The sequence below is a fragment of the Drosophila kikkawai genome, chromosome X (assembly GCF_030179895.1).
Source record: "Drosophila kikkawai strain 14028-0561.14 chromosome X, DkikHiC1v2, whole genome shotgun sequence".
NCBI classification, from domain to species: Eukaryota; Metazoa; Arthropoda; class Insecta; order Diptera; family Drosophilidae; genus Drosophila; species Drosophila kikkawai.
In genome coordinates, this window is record NC_091733.1 from 9,812,295 (window position 1) to 9,838,496 (window position 26,202).

Below are 26,202 nucleotides of genomic sequence, written 5' to 3' on the forward strand. Positions count from 1 at the left end.
AAATAATACGTAATTTAATTTTAAATTTTAATATTTAATAGGCACAAAATAACCATTAAACTTGCTTTTATGAGTTTATTATTTACTCAAAACACACAATTTTTTTCTCTCAAATTTTCTCCCTTTTTTTGGAACAGTGTAATCCCCTGTGTGTGCTTTGCGTGTGGTGGCAAAGTTTGCCAAGTGCCTTTTGGGCTGGTCAAAGTATTAGCAAAGTTATTTGCCCGCAACGGGCCAAGCGACCGCAACAGCAGCAACATAAGGCGGCAGCAGCAGCATCAAAAGCAGCAACAGCAACAGCAGCAACAACAAAAGGCAAGTGCAACACACACTGCAATTAACTTTGCGGTCAACAGCCACCCACCGGCAAGCTTTGCCTTTGTGTGTGCATATTTCTGCGAGTGTATTTTGCGAGTGTGTGTGTGTGTGAAAGAAGAAGCTGCATCGGTGCCAGTGGCTTTGGTGCTGCTGATGCTGCGGTTGCCTTTGCAGTTGCAGATGCTGCTGCTGCTGATGATGTTGCTGCCGTCGTCTGTGATTAAAGGCCAAATGACAACAGCAACAAGCAGCTGAAAACGAGCAGTAGACTGGCAAATAGGGAAGGACAACACCGAATAATAAGTGCTCTTTATAGGGAATAAAATAAACATTATAAACTGAATTGATAAACTAATACAAGAAATGACAGTAAAATAAAACAAAATAAATAAAGTAAAATTTATATATATGATATTGCAGGTAAATATATAAAACAAATGAAGTATTCCTTTGTGTTTCCTTAAAATTCCCAAGTACGAATTCAGTCAGCAAAATTAGTTGTTCTCTAGCTTATTTTACATAGGAAACTCTACGAATTTTAGCGCCTAACCCTGCTTCTTATATGCATATATCTTTTAAAAAAATATATATATGTATATTATATATATATATATATATATTTCACTAAAGAGTATTCTTAAGTCGCCTATCCAGTTACATTGTCGTGGTCGTCAACTGCAATGCTTTTCGCTGGCTGTGCGTTGCATTGCATTTCATTGCATTGAAATGGGTGTCACTCTGTAACTAGCACATTCGTGATGATGATAATGCATAATAATCGCCATGATGATGCCGATGATGATTGTGAACATAATGATGGTTATGATGAGGCAAGCGACTCCTTCAAACTGCGGCAGCGGCAACTTTGGAGCTGCATACTGCAGCGGCAACATCTACAGCAGCACCAACAGTGAGCCAGCCAGGCAGCGCCAGTAAGCGTCATATTGAAACTGGAATTTGAATCCGGTTGCCGGTTGTTAAGGTCCCCCTCCCCTCCTCCTGCTTAGAGCCCACCCTCTCCCTAGCTACCCTAGCCTAGCCTAGCCCGTTTTCCCTGAAAATGTTGTGTGTGTTTGTGAGCCATGTTTATTAAATGCCATTAAAGCCATTTCTTCTGCCTTTGGCTTTTGCACTTTGCGAGTGGGAATCCGCCAAGGGGCAGGGGATTTCCCCTAAAGATAGGGTGTGCAGAGAGGAGGGTTGCGGAAGTGTGTGCGTCACACTGTGAGAGACTTGCATTGTCAGCAACAACAACAACAACAACAAACACACACTGCTCAAATGTCAAAAGGTAAATCAGGGAACAACATCAACACAGCAACAAAGCGCAATCAGCAAATTGCATTAAATGACTTTGTATTGCAATTGCACAGTACCCATACCCCTCTCACTACTTACATACATACATATAAAAAAATATATATCTCAGATTTATCAGATAGAGAGAACGAGAGAGAGAGAGGGAGTTTATAGAGCTACTAGGGGTACGGTTCGTCATGCTTGTCACATGACTTTTGCTCAGAGTCCAGGGTCCACAAACGCCTGGACATGCTTGTTTATATCCAATTAACATAACTCATCAAGGCACAGGGTACAGGAGAAACCCACTAAAGCAGACAGTTTACTAGATTATTTATATATTATTTAAAGGGTTTCTAATAGAATCTTAAAACAAGAAATGAAGCTAACTTCGGCACGCCGACGTTTGTATACCCTTGCAGATATTTTACCTATACTTATTATGTTTACAGTTTGACATTCCCAGCTTTACATTTTCTATACAATTACCGATCGTTTCTATGGCGGCTATATGATATAGTCGTCTGATTCGGCCCGTTCCGACATATATAGCAGTGAGAGTATATAGAAAACTATATGCAAAGTTTCATTCAGATAGCTTTAAAACTGAGGGACTTGTTTGCGTAGAAACGGACAGACGGACGGACAGATGGACATGGCTAGATCGACTCGGCTGTTGATGCTGATCAAGAATATACTGTATAGGGTCGGAAAGGCCTCCTTCACTGCGTTGCAAACTTTTTACTGAAATTATAGAGACCTTTAATTCATTTTACTTTTACATTTTTCATATTTGCACTTTTTACTGTCTGTTGTTGTGTTGCTTTGAAAGGGATTATTCTGCCATTTCACTAATCCGCAGGACTTAGCCAACTTCCAACATAGCTATGAGATGAGGCTTAAAACAGATTACTCAATGGGGACTGGACATTTACCAAGCTTTTCTTGTTAAACACCCATAACTTTTTGATGTTAGGGTTTTTTTATTCACATTATATATACTTTTATATAATTAAAAAAAAAAATAGTAAGTATTTTGTTTTATATAAACTTGTTAGTTTATAAATTGCCTTTAATTAGCTTTAACTTTCAGCTTTTTTGCTCATCAGGTATCTCATCTTATGCTTTTTTCTTTCTACGATTTCCCTAGGGAAATCCCTCTCCCATCTCTGACAATTTTTCATTTGCTTTAATAAGCAATTTGATCGCTTGTCTTGACATTTACTTTTGAAACATTTCTCTCTTTTTTTTCCCCCTACACACAATAAATAGTATAGTTGCCCATGAAATTACGCCCTGACCTCCTCCACCAGCTCTTCTCTACCCATGTTGCCATGGCATTTCGTACCGCCAGCATCAAGGGCAGAAAATCTGAAAAATCTGTGGCGCACATTAAAACGTTTCACTTAATTAAAATCAACGACAACAACTGCAGAATGACCGCCCCCATATATTAAGTATTCCCCACCATACAGGCGCTAATAGCCTGGACTTACAGAAATATATACATATACATTTATGGCTGTGTGTGTATGTACTATACAGCAGCATGTGAAAATATAGTAAGAATCCAGAGCACTGCCAAAGACGTGGCTGGAGGAGAGCTTCCAGCACATTTTTTTTGGTTTTTTTTTTTTTTTGTTACTTTGTGTGACTAACGACTTGAAATTGCGCTTATTAAGACTTCCTGATTCATAATTTCTGGCAGCACTAACAGCAACAACAATAATCACACTACAAGCAAGTAGGAATATGTGGGGTAAAATGATAGGGACTAGGGGTTACCCTAGGGTATTTTTTGTATTATTATTTTTCATATAAGAAAATAAGAGAGGATTTTTATGTCAAAAATATATGTATATAACTTTAATTTTCACATTTTGAGATAAAATTGAGAGCTGGTCACATTTTTTTTAAGAAAATTTATCTTCTTTTCTTAAAAAAAAATAAAAAAAATAAAAAAAAAATAAATAAATAATTTTTCATTGCAGTTAGTCTTTTTCTAATAATTTATGGTCTTCTTCTTATAAAAAATTTATTATATAAAGTATTCACATATATATAACTTGTAATTGATGAAAGACAGCCTGAAATAAAACCTGGTCACACTTTCTTAAAAACAAGGAGTACGATTATTTAAATAAATTTTCGTCTTTGTCACTGGTATTTTTCAAAACTCTTTAAAGTTTAGTTTTAAACTAAATAAAATATTTTATTAACCAAGTTTTCGCAAACGAAAATTCCTCTCTGATACCCTGTATTTTCGCTGGCACTAGTAGAAATCAAAAGCCAACAACTTGGCGCACTTTTGCGCCATCGACTTGCCGCGAAGAATTTGCGGGAAATGCGGCGAGGGATTTGTTTTTTTCTCGCCCTCCATTATGACCTCCCTCCAAACCCTCCCCCTAACTTGTTATTTTCCCCCCAGTTCGGTTTTTTTTTTAACAATTTTTTTGCGAGCTCCTACTGTTGTTGCTTTGTTTTTTGTCTGGCTTTTGTTTTTGGTCTGTAACGATTTTTGTAATTTTATTAATTTTTTGTACTGAATCTTGGTCGCTTTTTTCTCTGTCTGTGCTTGGCGGACCTTGCCTGGGCTGCTTTCTTTCGATTGTCTGCCCGGGGCGTTCATAATTTTTGTAGAAATTGAGAGGGACGAGAGGAAATGTTGGTCATGCTGCGGGCAAGATTTTCAAGTGACACGAACAGTTACCGCCGCACACACACGTACTGGGGGAAATTATGTGGGAGGGAGGCTGCCTCACTGACTGACGGATAAAAGTGACGGACAGACGGACAGACAACGTACGCTTTGTGCATTAATTTGCCGGCATAAAGTGCTAATCAATATGTGAGGGTGGGAGGTTTGGAAAAAGTGACAAAGATCTCCTAATTTATAACTCAAACATGTCAAGGGATTTTAATGGGGAGTTCCTAGAGTCAATGACACTTTCGAGGAGAGGGCTTAATCTCTCTGCTAAACATTTGCATTAATTAAAATTACAAGATGTATCAGTTTCTTGAGCTTTTACAACTCACCTGGTGATCCATGACGATTGCGCGGTCCTTCGGTTCGCACGGCGAGCAGGGTTTCCAGGTTGCTTAGGGCCACTAGGGCCAGCAGCAGCAGCGCCAGGGTTGTCACCTGGCCGCGTCCAGTGTGCTGTGAGTGCTGCTGCTGTGGATGCTGGTGGTGGTGGCGTTGATGCTTAGGCTGATGATGATGTTGATTATGTTGCGTAGGGCGGCGGCTCACTGTGGCATTTATTGACGAGCAGGAGGACTCCAGGTGCTGCTGCTCCTCCAGGGGATCCAAGTGGTATTCTGGCTTGTCCGCTGTATGCTCATCCTCGACAGGGCTCAGCGGAAGCGGCGGCGGTCGCCAGCGGGAACGCATTTTGGCCTTGTTGGGCGGCTTGCGACCAAATCCGAATCCAATGCCCACGGGCGTCGGATTCATCCTGGTTCGTTGGCGGCTCGTCCTCCGCTCCTTATGACCGGCCTATGTTTCTTGTTGTTTGTTTTGTTTTTTTGATATTTTTTGTGGGTTTCTGGTTTATGGAGTCCTTGGTTTTGAAGGGTGGCGAACCCAAAAAAAAAAAAACACTGCGATTTCTTTTTATATCTCCTTATTTATATATATATATTTTGTGTCGGCGGACGGCGGCGGCTGCTTTAATGAAATAAGCGAAAAATTAACGCGTTTAATTTTTTAATAAATCGTAGGCGTGGCCGTAGGCACTTCAAAGAGCAATTAATTAAATTTAAAAATTCCGTTTGCTCGAACTTTTGTAATTTTTTTTTTTGCTTATGCTTGGAATATAACCATCTCTTTCGCTCCCTCTCTCGCTCTTTCTTGCACGGTCTGTCCCTATCTTTTTAACACTTTTTACAATAATTGAAAAACTTTTTTCGGCTGCTTTATGTGAACTTTTGCCTTCGGCGTCTTTAAACTTTTCTCCTTTGCCCGCGATTTTCTTTTCTTTTTTTTTTTTTTTTGTATTATTTTCTGTATTTTTTCATGTATTTCCTTTTTTTTTCGTTGTATTTTCAGACACTTGAAAAATAAAAATTAATATGGTGCAAGGGAGATGGCAGCCTGCTGATTGTTGCTAGCTCCCTCGTTTGATAGGGAAATTGCATGTCCTGTGGAGTTTCCACTGCAGCCCTGCAAGAAGTAGAAAAAAGCAAAAGGAAAATAAGAAAATGAGAAAATAAGTAGGCAAAAGTTAGCAAAATGTTTTCCCAGAGTATTTTCCAATTATTAAATGCTAGGCGATTAGTTGGTAGAGAGTTTGCTTTTCTCTGTTTAATTATTCACTGTTATTTATGTATTGGTTTTGTATTAATTATTTACTATTATTCATTATTTTCTATTTACTCTTACTTCCTCAATATATTTACCATTTTTTAATAAATTTTACTTAGTTTTCTTAATAAACAATTATTTAACATTTCATAGATTCCATTAAATTAGGGAACAAAACCATACTAAAAGCTGCATGCTTTTATAAAAGTTGATATGAAAAGGTATTTAAGGTATTAAAAAGATGAGCAACAATCACATACAATAGCAATAAAAATAATAATAATCGAGAGGTTAAGCGTATGGACGCAAGTGGAAAATCACGCACATCGTCTCGATGGAAAGTGGAAAAAAGGCAACGACGACGAGGAGAAGGGAAGCCTCTTCCTCCCCCCATTCTGCACCACAATAACAATAAGTGGGAGGTGTGGGTGGTGGGTCGCTTTGAGAGGGCGGTGGGCGGTGGGTCATGCGGTTAGGTCAGATTGAGGAGTAGGCCCGACGACGACGACGACGACGAGCCAACAAAAGAAATTGCTAATGTGCGCAAATAAAAATGGCACAAAATAGACACATACAGAGGCACTCTCACACACACACACACACACACTCAAACACACACACATGCCTGTGGCAGACAATTGAAATTGAAAATCAGTGAAACCTGTTTTCACACACAAAAGCTCACGCACGCCAGCCAAGCTTAGGCGCACAAAATTGCAAAAAGAAACAGAAAAAATAGAAAAAACAGAAAAAAAAATACTGAAAACAAAAAACAAAAAGGAAAATTGCAATAGCAACAAAAACAACAACAACAAAATGAGAAAATAGCAAATAGAAAATGGAAAACAAAAGAGGAAAGCCCAATGCAAAAGGCAGCCAGCAAAACTTGTCAAAGATGAAATGCACTCAAAACCTGGTAAAAAAAATCAAACAAAATTTTAAAAAGGAAAAAAAAAATAACTAAAAAAAAACAGGCATAAAATTGAATAAATTGAAAACGTAATATTAAAAATAGCGAATTTATTTTAAAGCTTACATAAACGAAAGATATTATTTAGATTAACAAATAAATTAAGTATTTAAGAAATTATATTATATATTTCAATTAAACAACAAAATTTTGCGCCAAGAACAACTTAATATTTACTTGAAATTTCTACTAAAGAAACACTTGTCATCAAGTCCTGCCTTAGAAAATTTGTTAACCTTGAAAGTCCCTCAAAAAAAAAAATACAGAATAAGGTTTCACAAAAATCTCCACATTGGCCAGCTTATCATCAACATGGACATCTAGCCCAGGGCCCATAGTCATCTGCGACACATTTTGCCGCGAAAATGAAAAGTTACGCGTGTCACCCAGCAGACAAAGAGCGGACTAAATGTGGATGGATCCGAAAAATAAATGTCTTCTTATAATATTAAATACGGAAAAAGAATTGGACTTTTCGCATTTGTTTCGCTAAATGCTCAAAAGCGGGCGCGAAAACGGTCGAACAGCGGACAAGTATCGCAAATTCTCAAGATTATACCCGATAATGATGTCGTAAAAGGTCCGCAATCGAAAAATATAGAATTTTCTGCCACAAAACCCATGACAGGTGATTAACTTTATTATCGTTTATGAGCCGGAATCGGACGTTTTGTCCGCTTGAAACACGCAAAACTATCGTTTTCATTATCATAAACGAACGTTTTTGTCTACAGGGCAGTAGAAACTCTGGAGTGTGTAGTGGTGGAGTGGGGTGGCAGGGGGGACTTTTCAGGTGGTGGTGGTGGGTGGTTTTTTCGACCAGGCAGTGCACACCTGTCCGTTTTCATTACGCGGCAACCAAGAAATTGCCAAAGCCATTTTCGAAAATGGCCACAAACACAGGTGCAGAGGGGAGGAAGTGACAGAGGCTAGTGATGTGCCCATGTCACTGATGACAAAAGTTATGGAAATTATTGAAGCTTTACAAATTTATGAAGGAAATGAGGCTTATCAATATAAATATGAAAGGGGGATATAGGTAAATTAAAATAAATATTGAATTAGAAATCTTAAGGGTTCAATTTAATACCTGGCGACCGTGACATGACTCAGGTTTATTCAATAGACTTTTAGTTGAATTTTTAAAGCAACTAAATATATTTTTATTATTATAATATATACATAAATATATCATAATATTATATTTATATCAAAACCCTGTTAATATATTCCTAATTTTTGAGCATCTCTAGATGGGGCACTAGGACGTCGTCATAACTTGAAATTGAAATGGAAGAGGGGCTGTGGCGAGGCGGCATTTTGCCTAACGATCCAATCCGGCTCCCCCAGAAAATCATTTCGGATCTGGATTTATTGCACTCCCCAACCTCCCCCCTTCTCCCCGCTCAGAAACCAGAATCCCGCTAATGTTCGCGCTGAAAAGCTCTCAGTGAAAATTCAAAACCAAAAAAAAAAAAAAACAAGCAAGGAACGCAAAATCAGGAAATATCTGGAGAGAGAGGGGGAGGCCGCCATAAGATATCCGAAGACGGCACCGCAAAATGTTTTTGGCCAATTGGCCACACGCGGCCTGGGCATCAGGTGCGCATTATGTCAGGAATATGAAATATGATAACAAAAAAAAGAAAGAAGCAAAATATAAATAAAAATTTACAACAATCGAAAGGAGAGGCGGCAAGGCAGAAGAAGGCCGCAGACAAGCCAATAATAAATAAAAATAATACCATAAAATATACTCCAAAGTGGAGAAAAGTTGCCAACAACAAGAAAAAATATATAAAAAAGGGAAAGGGATTCCCAATTGAAATATTTAAATTTTGTTTTACATTAAGGAACAGTATTTATTGAGCTTCAAAGGGGGGGTATGGAGGAGGACTTCTGACAAAGAAATAAAGCGGAAAATAAATGACAAATTGAAGAAGAGCCGAGGGGAAACCGTTTTGGTCCTGGGAATTGGTTTACATAAAATGGAGTTTGGCTTTAAGGAAATGGGGGAAAAAATAGGTGTACGAAGGGTGCGGTAATTCGATAAGGAATACAAAATTTAAGAGCAAGCGTATCATCACAATTTACTTAAAAAATAATAAACAGAAAATAATACTTCTTAATTTAAGTAAGTATTAAGTATTAAGTAAGTATTTTCGATAAGAACCACAATTTCTTCAACTTCTTTTCGTCTCTTTTTAATTTTCCATTTGATTTTCCAGCAAATTTTCTCTTTGGCCTCATTTATTTCGCGCCTAAATTGAAATAATCTATTGAAAAAAAATCAGAGCAATTTCCCACACCCCTAGCCTGGCTTTTCTTTTCGTTTTTCTTTCGATTTTTCGCTTTGACCTTCTGCCATTGTCAACTTCATGTTGATGGAGGTTGATACGTCACCGATCCCCCCCAGTACCGCTTAGCTTTGAGCTTTGAGTTTTCCTGTTTTTCCTTCAGCTTCAGCTGGGCAGCAACTAGTTCCCCTCTCTCTCTACATTTTCCAGAGCCGGCATTTTCCGGTTCTCACCTTGATTCATCATTGTTTCGTGTGTTCTGGCTTTGATATGCTTTCATTGCGAGATTTGCAAAGGTGGAAAAAAAGAGGGATCGTTAAGACCAAAAAGGGTATTTTCTTGGCTCTGCTTTTGACAAATCGTGCTGAAAATTCAATGGGTTTTCCCTTTTTCACCTTTCGTTTTTTGCATGCAGCAACTGGAAAGCAGCAGGAGATGAATAAGTTGAAAATAAGAGTGACAAAGTTAGGCATGTTGAGGCGAGAAAAGACTTGAGATGATAAAAAATAAATTTAAAAAACTACGGTTTATGAAAATTATGATTTTTTTAGGGAAATAAACAGGAAAATCTAGCAATTGGAAAAAGATTTTTAGCTAAACTAAAAAACTCATTGTTTAATTCTAGAAATAAATTTAAAAAAAATATTTCTTATATTTTATTGTGTTGTTTAAAGCTTTAAAATAAATATAAAAATTTAGTATTTATATTATATAAATAATAATATACCCAAATTTTCACAGTGAAAAACAGGTAAAGTGACTTTGAGGCGCCACATTTTCCTATTTAAATCTTTTTTTGCTATTCATATATTTTTTTTTAACTTAAAACAAATTCTTTTCTTATTCGTTTTTGCTAGTTCATTGTCTGTCTTTGTTTCCCGTTCTTCCTCGTCTTCTGTCTTTTGCCTTATTTCTACGGTCTTCCGTCTCTCTGGGTTTCTGTTATTTGGGTTAAATATCTTCTGGCCGACTTGAGTGAAAACTGTGTTAATGGGTGAAGTTTATATATATACTCTTATATATATATATATATATATATATATATATATATATATTTGCATACGACCAAATGTGTGTGCACGTATTTGCAATTTTTGCTGCCGCGTCTGCATTTGACCAAGAGTTTATGGCCAACGCAGCGAAAAACGTAGTGAAAGAGTAAATGTGCAACTATTAAAAGAAATGGTTTGGTTGAAAATTAAAAAAAAAAATAAATAGTACGAAAATTTACTAGGAAAAACAGACATACAAAATAGTTAAAAGAAAAAATAAGCAACAAAAACTAATAAAAAAAAATATTTATATATTTTTTTATATTTAAAATCAGCATAAACATAAAATGTATAGATTTATTTTTAGCAGAAATTATTAGTATTTTTTAATAAAATAATTTAATGAAATTATGAAATTTTAGTGAAATAGACTATATAATATTAAAATATTATTCATTTTATTTTATATAATTTTATTTTATTAATTATATTATTAAAGCAAAATAAAAGCAAACTTTCTTAAGAAGCATTAAGCACTATTTTTAATATAATTTTGTAATATATACAAACCTAGTTTTAAGTACCTATCGAAATCGAAATTAACGCAATTTTTGAAATCAGATTGAATTATTTGAATTATCAATCGTCAGCTGCTTAGTTTTTTTCCGATTTGGTGGTGGAACTTGTTCGATAGTCCGAATATCGAGTAGAAATCTAACAAATTTGTTGTTGTAATCGACACGACAATCGAACAAATCTGTTGTTATCGAAATGAACGCAACTTGGACGATACTTTTTCCAAACACTTAAAACTATTAGTAAAAAAAAAATACGTTTACTGATGCAAAAATGCAGCCTGGTGTAATTAGGCCCTTATATATAAATTTAACACGCTCTTAATATTTTTATTCAAGTCTGCTTGTCTTTCAAAAGAAATAAGCGAAACAAGATTATTTATCTATAGATAAAGAGCCTGCAGTAAAACATTTTGCTGATAACATTAAGGTAATTCAACTCGAGGGGAAAAAAAACCCGAAATAAATCTAATTCCTTAAAACACACACACACGAACACACGCAGTGCTGCATAAAAGTTATGCAACGGTAACATAAATCAATTGCCCTCGTCATTTTCATTTATTTATTACGATGTTTTCTCTTTGTTGGCCATTCAAAAGGAGGTCCAAGGCAGCATTTACCCCTCTGTTAACCTCGCTACCCAAATCCCCACCCCCCTGCCCTCTCTCTCTTAACCCCTTAACCCTTTCCCACAGCCCCTTCACCTTCACCACCCCCCCTATCGTTTCACCTGTGCCACGACAATGGTAAATATTTTTATTGTATTTCCTTCGTGTTTGCGTTGAGCTCTTTTTCCAGGACCCTTCTTGGTTCCTTTTCTTTTTTTTTTTTTTTTTGTGTGTTGTGTTGTTGTTCTCTCGCAAAACCCGATCCTTTGCCGCTGCTTTACGGCTTCGATTTCAATTTTCGGGCCCAAGGGCAGGTGGGTGGTATGGGTGTTATACAGGGGGGGTTTTTTTGTGGGTGCTGAAATCCCCTTTGCCACTTTTGGACATTGCCATTTTTCGCTTGCCACACACACACGCGGCAGTTTATATACACAACTGATATTTATATGATGCTCTATATAGAACAGGGTATAATGGTTACCTGGGAGAGTAGGAATAATGATAGGAAAATTTGGGAATTTTATTAGAACCTTAAATAGAAAATAAAGCTAAATTAAATACTAGAATTCTATGATTTTATACATTTATTGTAGACTAATTTGAGGTTCTTTTTTTATTTTTTGTTGCTGCTTAAATAGAGAAACATTTTTCGGCTAGACTCTGCTTTTACCTTGCTCTCTGTGTGAGCTCTGGCATTGGCATCAAGCCGAAAAATTCGTAACAGAAAACGAAGATTTCCTTCTGTGCATTTTTGTATATTTTGTTGTATTTTTTTTTTTTTTTTTTTTTGTGTTGGGGAAAACCTTTCGGGGATTTTCGGCACGATTATCCCTTTTCCGTGCACTCAATTTGTTGGCCCCAAAACTCTGGCTACAGAGTGGAGAATCCATTGAGGTGCTTATGCCTTTTGAACTTCAGCCCAGTAACTGTCTGGCTGAAAGACTGACTGAATGGCTGCCTGAATGAATGACTGTCTGCTTGACTGACTGACTGACTGACTGGCTGAGTGAGTGAGCGACAGTTGGGTATTAAATGGCTTTTGCAGCCTTAAGCCATAGGATTTCGCTTTTGTTTTCACACGGCATCTCTCGGTGTCGTCTCTGCCCTAGAGATAGCAAATATATAGCGATAAGTGAGTTTGTTTATAAAAAAAAAATATAAAAAATAATATAACCAACTGCAAGATGATATTTGATTAATAAATGTATATTTTTCTAATCTATTTATAAAATGGCATTTTAAGGTTTTTACTATATATTTTACATCTCTATTCAACACAGAGGTATCATCTCCATATGCCATAAATTAAAAAGCAAAACGAATAATAGATCCCAGAGCCCTCAGCAGACCGTACCGAATCGAAATCCAAAATCCGAAATCCAAAGCCAAGTCCAAAGCCATTAATCACCATCAGCAATCGGTTAAGGGAGCCAAATCATGCCGAACAGCAACCAGATTAGTGCCAATAATAATAATAATGGGAATAATAGCTCAACTGTCATTTAATGTCCAGCATCCGAAAGATTTATTTACACACAAAAAGTTCAAGGGGGGCAGGATGGGCGGGGGGGGGGGGGGTTCTAGTTTTCCTTTTTCCGTTTTGGCTTCTTTTCAAAAACTGAAGCGGAAATTTACGCACCAACTAGCATAATTAATGTCTAAATAGAATGACAAAATCACAAAAAAAAGAGAGTGGAAAGAGGGAGAGGTTACACCGAAAAAAAGAAAGAAAAATATTTAAAATTTAATTTTATTAATTCATAACTTTCTTAGATTAAAATAAATAAATTAAAATTCAAGCTTTAAATTAAACCCTCAAAGTAACACCTTAATTTCCCTCAGTGTAGCTTTTCCATGGCCCTAGACAAAGGTCAATTTCGGCCTCTCTGTTTTTCTCTCTTTTTTTTTTTTTTTTTGTTAAAAGGAAGTTGCAATGATGCGGGCCCCAAGAGACGACGATGATGAAAAACACACAGCTAGAGTTGGAGAGAGAGAAAGACTGAGGGGGGCGAAACGACGAGCTGCATCCGGAAAAATTAGTGAGCGGAAAATGGGAAAAATCTGCGCTCAAAGTGAAAGCCAAAGCCAATAGATATAGGCTGCAGTTTCAGAGTGATGGAACAAAATGGACTTGACTAGACTTGACTCGACTTGACTTGGAGTTGACTCGACCTGACAGTCAGAGGCGCACATTTTCCAATTCTCACTGATTTTTCCAGATTTTTCCCCTTTTATTTTCACTACTGGCCTTTGTTTAATTTTAGTTTTTCTTTTTAAAGGTGCGACACACCCAAAAAAAAACCAAAATCCCAATGAAGATAGACAGAAGCCAAGGCGGAAATATGCTACACTGGAGTCTGCAACTCCCATCCTCCCTTTGGGGGTGGTGGGAGAGGGGGTTGAAAGGAAATCACATCACATTTTTTTTAAGGAGGAGCAGTTACAGTTCCAGTCAGCTGCGCCCAATTTCAATTTCAACTTCTCTCGATGCCTCCTCTCTGGCTGCTAAAATAACAATTTTCAATAATAAAAATGTTGCAAAAATGGCGCTGCTTCGGGGGGGCTAACTGATTGAATCGGTAAGGGCTTTAACTGGGGGAAAGGGAATATATATGTATATAACTGACTCAGCTGACCATGGCAAGCATCTAAAGTTAAAGTTTGAGCTGCAAAAAAACAAACACCAACTGAAGATGAGAGTTTGTTTTTAATACAAGTTTGAGCAAGATAAAACAAGAAAAATCGAAAGGATTTTGACTAGGAAAGTAGAGACTTGAATAATAATATTAAATAAAAATAAAAAATAAATAAACCTTTCCTTTTTTTTTAGTTTAGAAAAAATATTACTTATTCTTATAAATAAATCTTTTTTAAAGATATTTTTCTCCTTTTTTATACCCAAAAAGGGTCTGAATATATATAAAATATAATTAATTATTTTAAATATATTTATATTTCATATACATTTCCCCCTTTTTTTGCAAAAAATCCCATTTGAAACGCAACCATTTCGATCGACAAACAACTTTTTTGTGCATTATTTTTTGTGTGTTTTATTTTTGCCTTTGCTTTTTGGCAACATTGAACTTGAATGGTTCCAATACGAAATTCATAGACAAACACAAACACACACAAACACATAGAAATACACATATGTAGCTCTCAATTTTGGCCAACAAAATCCAATCAAAATTTTTAGGTGGCAAAAACAATGGAAAAGTTGAGCCAAAAAATTCAGAAAATCAAATCAAAATCAAAACCATTAGAATGCCCATGTAAACGATTTGAAAAATGCGTGCAAGTGCAATTAGATTGTTGAGGCCACGATTGTTCCTATCTGAAAATATACGATATACAAAGTAAGATATATTATATTACGATATAAGCACATTAAAGCCAAGTGTGTTTACGCATATGGCCTCATGCTGCGGAATCCACATACAATTAATCACGGCTTGCCGCTTCTCTCAGCATAAAAATAATAAATAAAAAATAAAAAACAATTTGCCCTCCACTTGTTTCATTGAAATATATATCCAGATGTTTCGCAGTCACATATACATACAATATTGTTTTTTTTTTTTGTTCATTTGATTTCAACGACGGCGGCGGCATACCCTTCACCCTTTACCCACTTGGGTAATTCAATACCCACTTCCACAGCGGATATTTGGAGTGAAAAGCCATGATATTGATAGTCTTGAAGTATCCAATATCTGGCATTAGTCATGGCCTCGAATTACGGCTACTTGATTTCAGCGAAAAGTGGTGTCTCTGAGTCACTGAACTCTGGCCATAATCATTTTTTATAAATATTTAAAATGAATTTCTTTATTAAATTGAAATAAATTTTAGATTCTTTAAAAAATTGTAAGACCCCAAAAATCAAGTGCAGAGCATTTCGGTTGACCAACACAAAATGAAGGCAATAAAAGCAATTTATTAAATCGTCACATGATCGCAGAACATTTTTGTTTGTTTACGAGTGGGTTTTATATTTTATATATATTTTTTTCTTACTTTTTAGTTATGCTCTTTTGTTTCTACCTGTCCGTCTGTCAGTTTGCATATTTGCCCACTTATTTATCTCGATGCATTTACCCATTTATTTATACGAATATTCAGAAATATATGGAGAGGGTACAGCCGAGTCTCTCGAATGACCAAAAACCGAAACAAACATGAACAATATTCGTGTTAATTTTATAATTTCCAGTCACGTTCGGTTATTTGCTTTTTCTTTTGCACATTTTATGACTTCCAATGGCCCCGAAAAAATAAAGAAAAAATAATATCGATGGGAATTTATAGTAATTAGCCCCTGAAGATTCGGTGAGTTCTTCTCGAGAACAAAGACTGCAGATATCACGTGGCTTTAGTCACGAGAAAGGGAGAAATCTTCAAAAAATGAATACACAAAAAACAAGGCTTTATCAAATTATTATCTTAAGAAACTTTTTTTTAACTTTGTGAGATATAAGACTTGATTTCTAAATTAAGAAAATAAAAAAAATATATTTTATAATTCTTTTTAACCCTCTCTTTAACCCTCGCTTGCACCACATGCAACCCATAAAGATTTTCTGCGAACTGCGAAATGGGAAGCCATAGAAAATGATTGCAGGCCAACTGCATCGATAATTATTTTAATAGATCACCCTCTAACGCTCTCTCTTTCTCTCTCTATCTACCTTTCCCTCTCTATCTCTCTCTCTCTCTCTTTCTCTGTCTGTGGGCTTTCCAGTGGCAGTTGGCTTTTCATACCTGTTGCCCAGTTAGCCAGGTTTGGCCCCCTTGCGGGCTAATGTGAGGCTTCAGTTTACATACGGTCGCGCACTTCGTAATTTTCTACACAGAGAGAAATTTCCTAACCTTTTACGTGATACAAATTAATGAAAAAAGAATATTATGAAAGTTTAAACGGATTCTTATAAAGAATTAATGCAATAAGAACCTTGAATAAGTTTAAAATAATTAATATAAATTAAATTTTAAAATATTTTAAATGTTAAGTATGTAAAAAATATTTTATATTTAATGAAATACTTAATTAAATATACAACTAATATATAAATATTAAATGTAAAATATTTTGAATGTTAATTATGTAAAAAATTAGTTCTATTTAATTAAATATTTAATTAATTATAAAAATAATATATAAATCCCTAACCTTATCACATATTAATATACTTTAATTCCATGATATATATTTTATATATAGTATATATTTTTATATATTAAAAAACTGTCTTAAAAATATGTTCTAAATCCAAAAACAATGAATTATTTTTTCCAGTGTACAATTTTCTATTATTTTCCCTGGCCAAACAAATGAACAGCTAGCGAACCAGCGACAAAAGCAAGCTAGAAAAATCTCTGTAGAAATAACCGCACAACAACCAAAAACAACAAAAAAGGGGGGAAAAGGTACAACAACAACAAAAAATACCAAAAAAAAAAAGTCAAATAAAAAAAAAGAAAGAAAAAGAAAAGAAAAAAAAAATAACCAAACACACTGAAAAATCCAGCGAAAGATAAAGAGAAGGAGAAGACAACAAAAGGGTCATTCACATTGCGGTGTGTGTGCGTGGCCTCTCGTCTGGCCAATACGGGGGCGTCGGGGCGGCTAACAGTCGACAGGGGGCGTGGCAGGAGGAGCAGGGGAGGGGGGTGGAGAGGGGCTAAGCTTCAAAGCAACAGGCCAAGCAGCAACAATGCTGACAAGTATCTGTATCTACAACCACGTTTGTTTTCCGCGATATCTTTTGAATACATTAGCGACCAGCAAATACAATAAAAAAAAAAATATATATATATAGGAACAAATAGGTAAAAAACAAACACATAAATAGCAACTATTTCAAGCCAAACATGTGCGAAATGATGTTCAATGGCCAGGAGATATGGCAAATGGCAGATAGTGTAATGAAAGCTCGTCAAGCAAATCACAGATACATGTTTTTTAAGATGGTAATAATAATTAAAAACTAGAGTTTTTATTACATTTATATTTAAGAAATTTTAATTTTAAAAAATTGCAAACAATTATACAAGGCTTTTTTAATAATGAAAATTGTTTTTATTTTATTTTGTTTAGAGAATTTTATTTCTGAAATGTTTATTTAATATTTATTAAAAATATTATATTATTTAAAAAATATTTAAGTAATTGAAATAAAATAATATATATATTACCTAATATTTTTTAAATGATTATTATATTTTTTTCTCCCTAAAAAAATCTTCTATCCGCTTTTTTCCCTCTTTAAACTTTGATGTAACTTCTTGTGCCTTTTGTATGTTTTTGTTTTTGCTTAATTCTTTTTTTTTTTAGATTTGTTTGTAATTGTGGCCAGCGATGAGTATTCAAGTATCCGAGTATCGTGTATCCATGCGGTCGACGCTTTCTTTTTCGGACAGTTTAATGAACACAGGAAACGGAAATCGTTTGGTAAGTGTCCGAGTGTGTACATACATGTACATACATGTATATAGCAAGCTCAAAAGGGAAGTCAAGTCTAGAGAGAGGCATTATTCGACTCATTTTGAGAGTCTGGGCAAACATTTTCCATAATTCAGCACTTGAAATTCGAACACATCTCTCTTTTATGTGAAAAGTTATGGCGGGGCAAAAGTTTATCTTATGTTTGATTTTGTGCCTGCTTTGTTTAACTTGTTCATTAATTAATTGCATTTGATTTTGGCCCCCAAGAGGAAGCCACAAAACTAAAAACTAAAAGAAAAAAAATTGTGAAAAAGTGCCGAAAACTATTTTAAACATCATAAAAAAAAAGTTGATCCAGCCATCCACTATGTTCCTTTTTTTCTAGCCAGACCGCGAGCGTTTACCGTGCATACTAACTGACTATTAATGCGAGCAGCAGCAGCATCAGCAGCAACTTGCCCCGCGGCAACATAAAAAGTTTCAGCTCCATATGGAGCCACTGGCAAGGAGCAAGAGGCAGCAGCAACAATAGCTGCAACATCAGTGCAAACAGCGCCAGCAACACCAGCAACATCAGCAACTTTGGCAACAACAATGCAATTAGCAGCAGCAACAACCCCAGCAACACTTGCAACAGCAACAGGCAACAGGCATCAGCAGCAGCAGCAGCAACATCGAGCTAACAACATATAACAACACATGTGCACACCGGAGAGCAACATCAACAGCTTGCGAAGAAAGCGGCCACAGCAATCAAATTTATTAAGTGGAAAAATATTTCCCAGAGCTGGCCAAAAAAAAAAAAAAAAACAAATATTTAAAGAGATCTTGCAGTCACATATTTTTAAATAAAAAAAAAAAAAATATATATATATATAGTTTACAGTAAAATCAACCCATGATTTGGGTTGAGGCACTTTGACTGTGAAATTGGTTGGATTAACTACAGGAATTTTTCTATATATTATATATTTTTACTAAAATAAATAGTTTGTAAAAAAAAATATATATATATATATTTAAGGAATAAGCAATTAACTAAAAAGTACTTACTTATCCCCCTTATACAATCCTCTGTGACCTTATCTCTATATTTCAAGTATTTTATTTTTCTTTCCCCCACTGGCTTAGAAAACAAACTTTTTGCTAAAAAAAAATCATTAAAAAAGAGACAGAATATGAAAACGAAAACCGGCAACCAAAAAGAGAGGGAAATTTTAAATGTTTGCCTTTGGGCCATAAACAAGAAACAATTGTTTTTTAGCAAATGAAGAGATGAAGAGAATGATCAAGGGATGGAAGTACAGGGAGTAGGTGGGGAGGGGGTGCTTGGGTGGGAGATACTTTGTGAAAATTACATAGAGAAAAATAATTAAATATTTATTGAAATAAATAATAAAATACAAAAAATGCAAGTAGCAGAATTTTATTTGCATTTTGATCGATCAGTTCTATCGATCGAAAAAATTATATATATATTTACTTTTTATACTGAAAAAATATATATATATTTCGTATTTTTAATTTCATATTTATGCTTTTTATCTGCATTTCTCTCAGTGTGGTAGTTTTAGCTGGTAACTCCTCCGTCTTCCCTCTATTTCTTCGCTTTGTTGTTGCTATAATTTAGCTACCTACGTTTGTTGTTGATGAGGATGCTGCCAGCAACAACAAGAACAACAATAACAATAACAACAACTGTAGTTACAACAACTATAAAAACCAACAACAACAGAAAAGAGCAGGGAAGAGGGAGAGGTGGTACGTTGACGGGCTCCCAAGCCCATTAAAACTGAACGTAAACCAAAAAATTAGGTTGCCACCAGACACTCACACACACACACACACACATACTTTACACACACACACACATGGCCAACTTTGAATCACTTGAAAATTTTTGGATGCCAGACAACAACAACAACAACAACAACAGCAACGGCGAGCGGGCCAGAGAGCTAAACAATAATGGTAGATATAAGGGTGAATGGGCTGGGAAAATCGAGGGGCTGCGAGGGTGTTTCGTGTACGGAAAAACTAGCGAGCGAGGGAGATGGGTGGGAAAAACATGGTCTTGGGATAGCAAGCAAAGGGAAAGGAGAAGGTGGAGCCGTCAGAGGCACAGGGACCCGCACCTTTTTGCCATCTCTCGCATAGTCGAAAATAATGAGCATACAAAATTTATGAAACACTCACACACGACCCTCAACGACCCCGTCCCTACCACCCACCCACCACATATACACACACACACACACACACATTTGTGCAAAGATGGATGCAGAGATGGTGAATGATGCAGGGAGATAGCCAGAGAAATGGGAGCAGACACCAAGAGAAAGGAGAAATTATTGAGAATTTGCATAATAATTTTTAACTATCGATATACGGTATCGGAATTTGCTGCTTAAACGATATAAAACGATTTTTTAATGTTCTAATATACAAAGTTTGTGATATATTAGACGATTATTATTATAAAGAAAAAAATAACGAAAATACCACTTTTTTTTAATATTTTCCTTAAATATCGATATTCTAATATTATATATAATGCATTATTTCGATTATTATAATTTCGATAGTCAATGTATGGTCTATTTTTGGTGGGCTATACTACTTAGATATATATATGGGTCTTTTTCTTTTGATATACATTCCTAAAACGAAAATCGACTGCTTACAAATATTATTAACAATTACAGTGGTTTATCCATATAAAATATATATTTTGAAAGTATTTTTAAAAAAGGATGTAATTATTTGCTTATATTATATAATATTGCCCTTAGTTTTTAAATGAATAAACTACTAATTTAAATTAATCTGCATTTATTTCTCCGTATTTTTTTTTTCCAGTGCATCTTTGAGGCATTGCACATGGCAGGGCATTTGAAACGTTTCTAGTTTTTGGGTTTTCGCCGGAGATACAATTGCAGATGCGGCTGACGAAAAAAAAGAAGAAGGAGATGAGGTTGAGGATGAGGATGAGGATGAGAATGAGGGTGAGGCTGAGGGCGATGATGATGATAACTGCGATGATGATGGCCCCGTGCTCGGCCCTGTCCGTCTCTGTCCGCCTGCGTCAGTGTCCAAGCTGCGAACGCGTATTCATAATGAGACTCCAATCCGACGGCTGTTAGGACCCCCCCTGTCTGATCCCCCTTTTGCTCCACCCATGCCAGACCCATACAATGCTCAGATAAATTGCTAGAAGTAGCTACTAATTTGCAGTTAGTCGTTTCACAACAACAACAGAGACAAAATAGCACAAAACGGAGTTGGGAAAACCAGCAAAAGACGATGGAAAATTGGAATGGTGGTCTTCCGGGAAAGGGAGGGAGGAAGTGAGGGAGGGAGGGTCTAGAGAACATAAAGTGGAGTTTTCTGGCATCGCATGGCCAGCATTTTCTGCTCCATGCCGTGCGCTTTGACTGCATCTAATGACACTAATAAAGTTGCCCACTGATGATAATCTGTCTCTGGCACTCCGCTGTAGCGCCCCCTCCAGAATTCTACCCTACGAGGGGGGTGAAAACAGAAGCAGAAAGCAGCAGGATATGACTATAAAAGATATCTGAGCAGTGAGCAAAATAAGCTGGAATAATACACAAGATTCGCTGAAGGAGCGCACATCTAACAAAAGGTATTCTTCACCTGAGTGGACTAGGGAAGTACCCTTTAAAGGGGAATTGTTGAATATTTAAATACATTTTTGAGAAAATGTATAATAGAAATAAAAGAAGAATAATATAAATATAAAAGATAGGGTGGCGACCGTGATGACAAAGTTCAAAATTTAGTTCCCAGTTATATACATCTATATATTTATATATATATATATATATGTATATTTATATATAACATATATCTTATGTTTTTATCTACTAATTTATAAATATGTACATTTTCTTATTTAGAATTGTTAAAAGTATATTTATATACAAATCAATCAACGAGCAAGAAAACCTTTTCAACGATTTAAAATTTTAATATTTTTCCCTCAAGGAGGCCCTCCAATTATATAATTGGAAATAAGCCCAATAATACTTGCAAATTGATTGATCCCTAGATATCTAAAAAGAAGCTTTAGCTATACCATCCTACAAACAAGTGACAGGAAGAAAATTCAAGAAAATTAAGCTGCTTGCAGCACTCAATTCCAAGCAGCTTTTCCTGCCTTCCCTGCGCCAGTGCAACTCAGCCCAATAAATCTGCTCACCTTATCACAGGTGACTCCCCAGTCTGCCACACCCGATCAACATGGTCACGACACGGGGAGAAAAACCATAAGGCCAGGGACAAACCTTAATAATAACTTGATATCTATAAAATATATATTTCAAGACAACTTAATCTTAATAAAATATATTTTATTCAGGCAATTTAGTTATTAATTAAAAATCACCTTTGATCAACGATTTTTTTCTCAATGAAACTGCCAAGTTTTGGTTTGGGACTCTTGAGTTTGTTTGTCTGAATTTTCGCAGGGATTCAAAAGGGGGGTTTTTTGGTTGCCGCAGAACAATTTCAAGGTGCACTGACTGTAACAAATATCTTCATTTAACTTCCCGTTTTTTTTTTTTGCTTTGCTTCTGGTTTTTTTTTTTAGGGGAGCATCTGGAGGCGGTCTGGTCGTCCTGCCACATTGTCTTGCCTTCTGCTGCAGCTGGGAGTCCTTTGGTCCTTTGCCACCGTTATTTACATTTTATGGCACACAAATTTTTTAGCTCTACGGGCGGGATAACTTTGCACCGAACTGGAGGCTGATGGCTAATTTAAGTTTGCTTTATTTTCTGGGCCCCGGCTTTGTTGTTTAGGCAAATATTTATGATCGACTTTTATTTGGCACTCGGGGCAAGGTCGACGCAGTTTCAGTTTCACATTTCAGCTACAGCTACAGCTACATCTACAGTTTTACTTTTTTTTTTTTGTTTGTATTTTTGTATTTTCCACCTTTCAGCTCTCAGTTTTCAGTTTCATCTTCTTTGCTCCTGGCTTTTGACATTTTGGTTGGGTTTTCTCAGTTTTTGCTGGGCTTCTGCAACCAAGTTTGCCAAAGTTCATTGTGGTTAGTTTGCTCTTCGCTCGATGCTCCCTCCTCGTACAAACATAGTTGCCATTGTTGTTGCGCCCTGGTAGTATCAGCCACGGTTGTGATTATGTCTATAAGTTTTACGTACTATGTACATTGGGTACCCATTTTGCGGCCAAGTCCAGGGGATATGTGGTTATTCAAAGCCAAAAGACAACATTTTCTGGACTTGAGACTATCATAATCACTTCATAAGCATAATTATATTTAATTTTTTCGCATGACTCACTGATAAAAAAAATATATATACAGATAAATTGCAGCTTGTAATGTCGTGAGCTTGGCAGGTAAAAATATAATTAAGCCAACAATCACGAAATATAAATATATTTTTTACATTTTACTTTCAGCTAGAGTCACGTTCATACAATTTTCACACATTTCTCATGTACATACGTACAATTTCAAGTAAGAAACTCTCTTCCGAATCGTGAGTTTTGTGGGGAAATCAAAGTACCAGGTACGTAGGAATTCGATTTGAGATTTATATATAGGTATATATAGAATTTGGATGGCAGAAGGTCCCCAAAAACGGTGCAAACTTTTTAGTTAACCAACTTTTTCCGTGTGGCATTTCTGTCCCGGTCTGTTTTGGCATGTTACTTTTTAGTTTTTTGGTACTTTTAATTTGTGTGTAAACTGATGCAAACCAATATTTGAACTTTTGCCCTCTGGCTCTGAACCAAACCGAACCGAACCGAACCGAAATGTCAGCTCATTCATTAACTTGCGCAAAGGTTTCCGAGTTTCCGAGTTTCCGAGTTTCATCTTCCCAGTTTTTTTCATTATTCCATCGGACAGTAATTCAAATCCAAATGGCAGGCCACCAGGGTTCAGATTGTGTGTCGTTATCCCCTTCCCCTAAAACAACTATATAGTCTGACCGAAAAGTATATTCAATTACAAAAAGGGAGTACGCAAAAGTTTGAGACATCGAAAATGCGCCAACAAGGCGGGCTTCTAATTAATATATAGTGGAGGGGGGGAGGTGCTGCATTAGCATATCCGATAACACGCGACAATGCAACTTCCGATGCAGGGTTGCCGATGATAAATCGGTGTTCTTCGATATACATTCATAAATATATGAGCAGGAACATAAAATTCATCGATAAATCTGGTAGTCTGGGACAAGCCTATTTCCCATGTCAGGTTTTCAAATAATAAATCGATTTTTCTCGATAAATTTGTATGTAAATAAACTTGATATTTTAGTTTTAAAAGCTTAAATGCCTATTTTGTATCGATTTAATTTCACTTTTAGCTTTTCTCTTTCATAAAAAAGAAAAGGATTGTAAACGCAATGGCCAGATGATTGATGGACTGTTTTAGACCGATAACAATGCCATTGAAAACTTAATAACGATTCAGCACATAAGATTATTGATTAATTAAGTAGACTTGAACCTAAGCTACCGGAATATTAGTCATCTTTGTAGAGGCTTCGCATAATAATGATATCATTATCAATCGGAAAACAAAGCCTCAGATTTTGAAACAAAGAGATCTATAGAAGGCAGGGAAAGATCTGGATTTCAGCTCACAATTTCTCTTCATTTTCTGGAATAATAATTATAGCAGAATTATTCGAACCGTCTTGGCTGGCCGCCGACAATTATGGCGACATAAAATGAAATGGAATAAAATAAAATTAGCATAAGCCACATTCACATGACTGTGAGGAGTGACGTGGAGTGGAATAGAAGCCGTAATCAAGGCCCGCGAAGTTGGCTTTTTTATAAACTTTTTTGTTTTTCTCTATTTTTATTCTGTTTTTTGCAAAGAATTATAAAGAACAGCAAGCCATAGCCAGAGCCAGAGCCAGAGCCACGTATTCACTACAGATGCTCAGCAACTTTAGCAACATTTCAAGATTTCTAATTTTTATTTGGCCCGCCGCAGTTGTTGCTGTTGTTTCTAATTAAGTTCGCCGTAGTGCTTGATTTTTTCCCTCCATTTTTTACTCTTTCTTTTTTTTCCGTATTATTTTATATATTTTTTCATGCCTTGGAGTGGGATCCCGAGTTGCTTCGAGACCTGTTTGGGGACCTACAAAGTCGGGTAGAGAGAGAGGGCTGTGGCGAAAAAACTGGAATAATTCTGGGCTTGGGGGAATTTCTACGCGAACATGTATATATAACCATATATACATATGTACATATATAGATATGTGGGCACAGTCAAAGATCTCGGATTGTATAGATATTATTTGCAAATTGTGGCTTTAAATAATTAGCAAATGAATTATCTGTATACTTTATTCCTGGAAAACAATCTGAGAGATGCTTCACGTGAATTCGTGTTGTCTGTCTGTACATCAACACCCCGAGTACAGTTGGTAATTAATATTAAAAAACAAAAAAAAGAAACGTAATTATCTAATGTCTGGCTCTGGGGGAAAAATGAATTAATCTCTCGAATTGTATGTACAAAGTATAAATAGACTTATTCTATTCAAAATAAATATAACTAAAATCCAAGCCGAGTTCTATGACAGCTCAGGGCCATTGGAATATGACAGAAAGGAAAGGCTAATTGAAAATAAATCAAATTATTATTTGGCCAAGTTCAAGGCCACAAAATTAAAGGCAAATATCTTCAAAACCTTTCAATTGCAAATCTTTCAAATAAATCTCTTGGCAATCTCTTGGGCACTTCCTCATAAATATTTACTTGACGCTTCCTTGAAAAATTATATACATAGTAATTCGCCTTTGGTGTCGCGCTTACGTTTTGGCAATTTGTTTTAAAATTTCTGTTGTATCTATTTATTTATTCAGCCCCAAAAGTCTGGAGTGGCTCCTGTTTCCTTGCAAAAATAAACAAAGGCTCTGTCTGTTTGATTTCGCCGTGCCCCGAAACGTACGCCTTTTGGGCTATGATCTCATCTCTCATCGGCGGCTGTCCAAGGCCCAAGCAAAACCACAAAATAAACAAAATAAAACACGGGAGATATCGCCGATAATTGCAATACGCAGAATCTACACGTTTCCCCGTTCCAGCGCGTTCTCAAAAGCTTTGGAAATAAAAACAATCCGAAAAACCCCGAAAATACCAACGATTAACGGATGGAAATCAACTGCGGAAGCGGAAAGCGGCCGAAACTTGATTAGCATTTTGGGCCCGATTCTATATAGACATATGTATGTATAGATAGATATCGGGGGAAAGTGCGGCAATTGTAACTGCAATTAAAATGCAATTGTTCGAGAGCAATCTGGCAGAATTGCACGGGGAGAGATGTACTAAACGGAATACCTAGCATTGCATTCTAGTTGAAATTGGTTCGAA

The 26,202-nt window shown here is 36.1% G+C and overlaps 1 protein-coding gene across 6 annotated transcripts in view; it reads right to left on the reverse strand.

The window, feature by feature from the left end:
- The window catches only part of mgl (low-density lipoprotein receptor-related protein megalin), a 164,896-nt gene that overhangs the window by 130,179 nt on the left and 8,515 nt on the right, over positions 1-26,202 (reverse strand). For 3 of the 6 annotated variants that reach the window (XM_070287814.1, XM_070287813.1, XM_017182503.3), the window contains exon 2: positions 4,654-5,782. In XM_070287814.1, the coding sequence (XP_070143915.1) occupies positions 4,654-5,074 (421 nt within the window). In that variant the 5' untranslated portion in view covers positions 5,075-5,782. The remainder of the gene's footprint in view (positions 1-4,653; positions 5,783-26,202) is intronic. The other 3 variants (XM_070287815.1, XM_041774986.2, XM_070287816.1) reach the window with 2 other exon arrangements.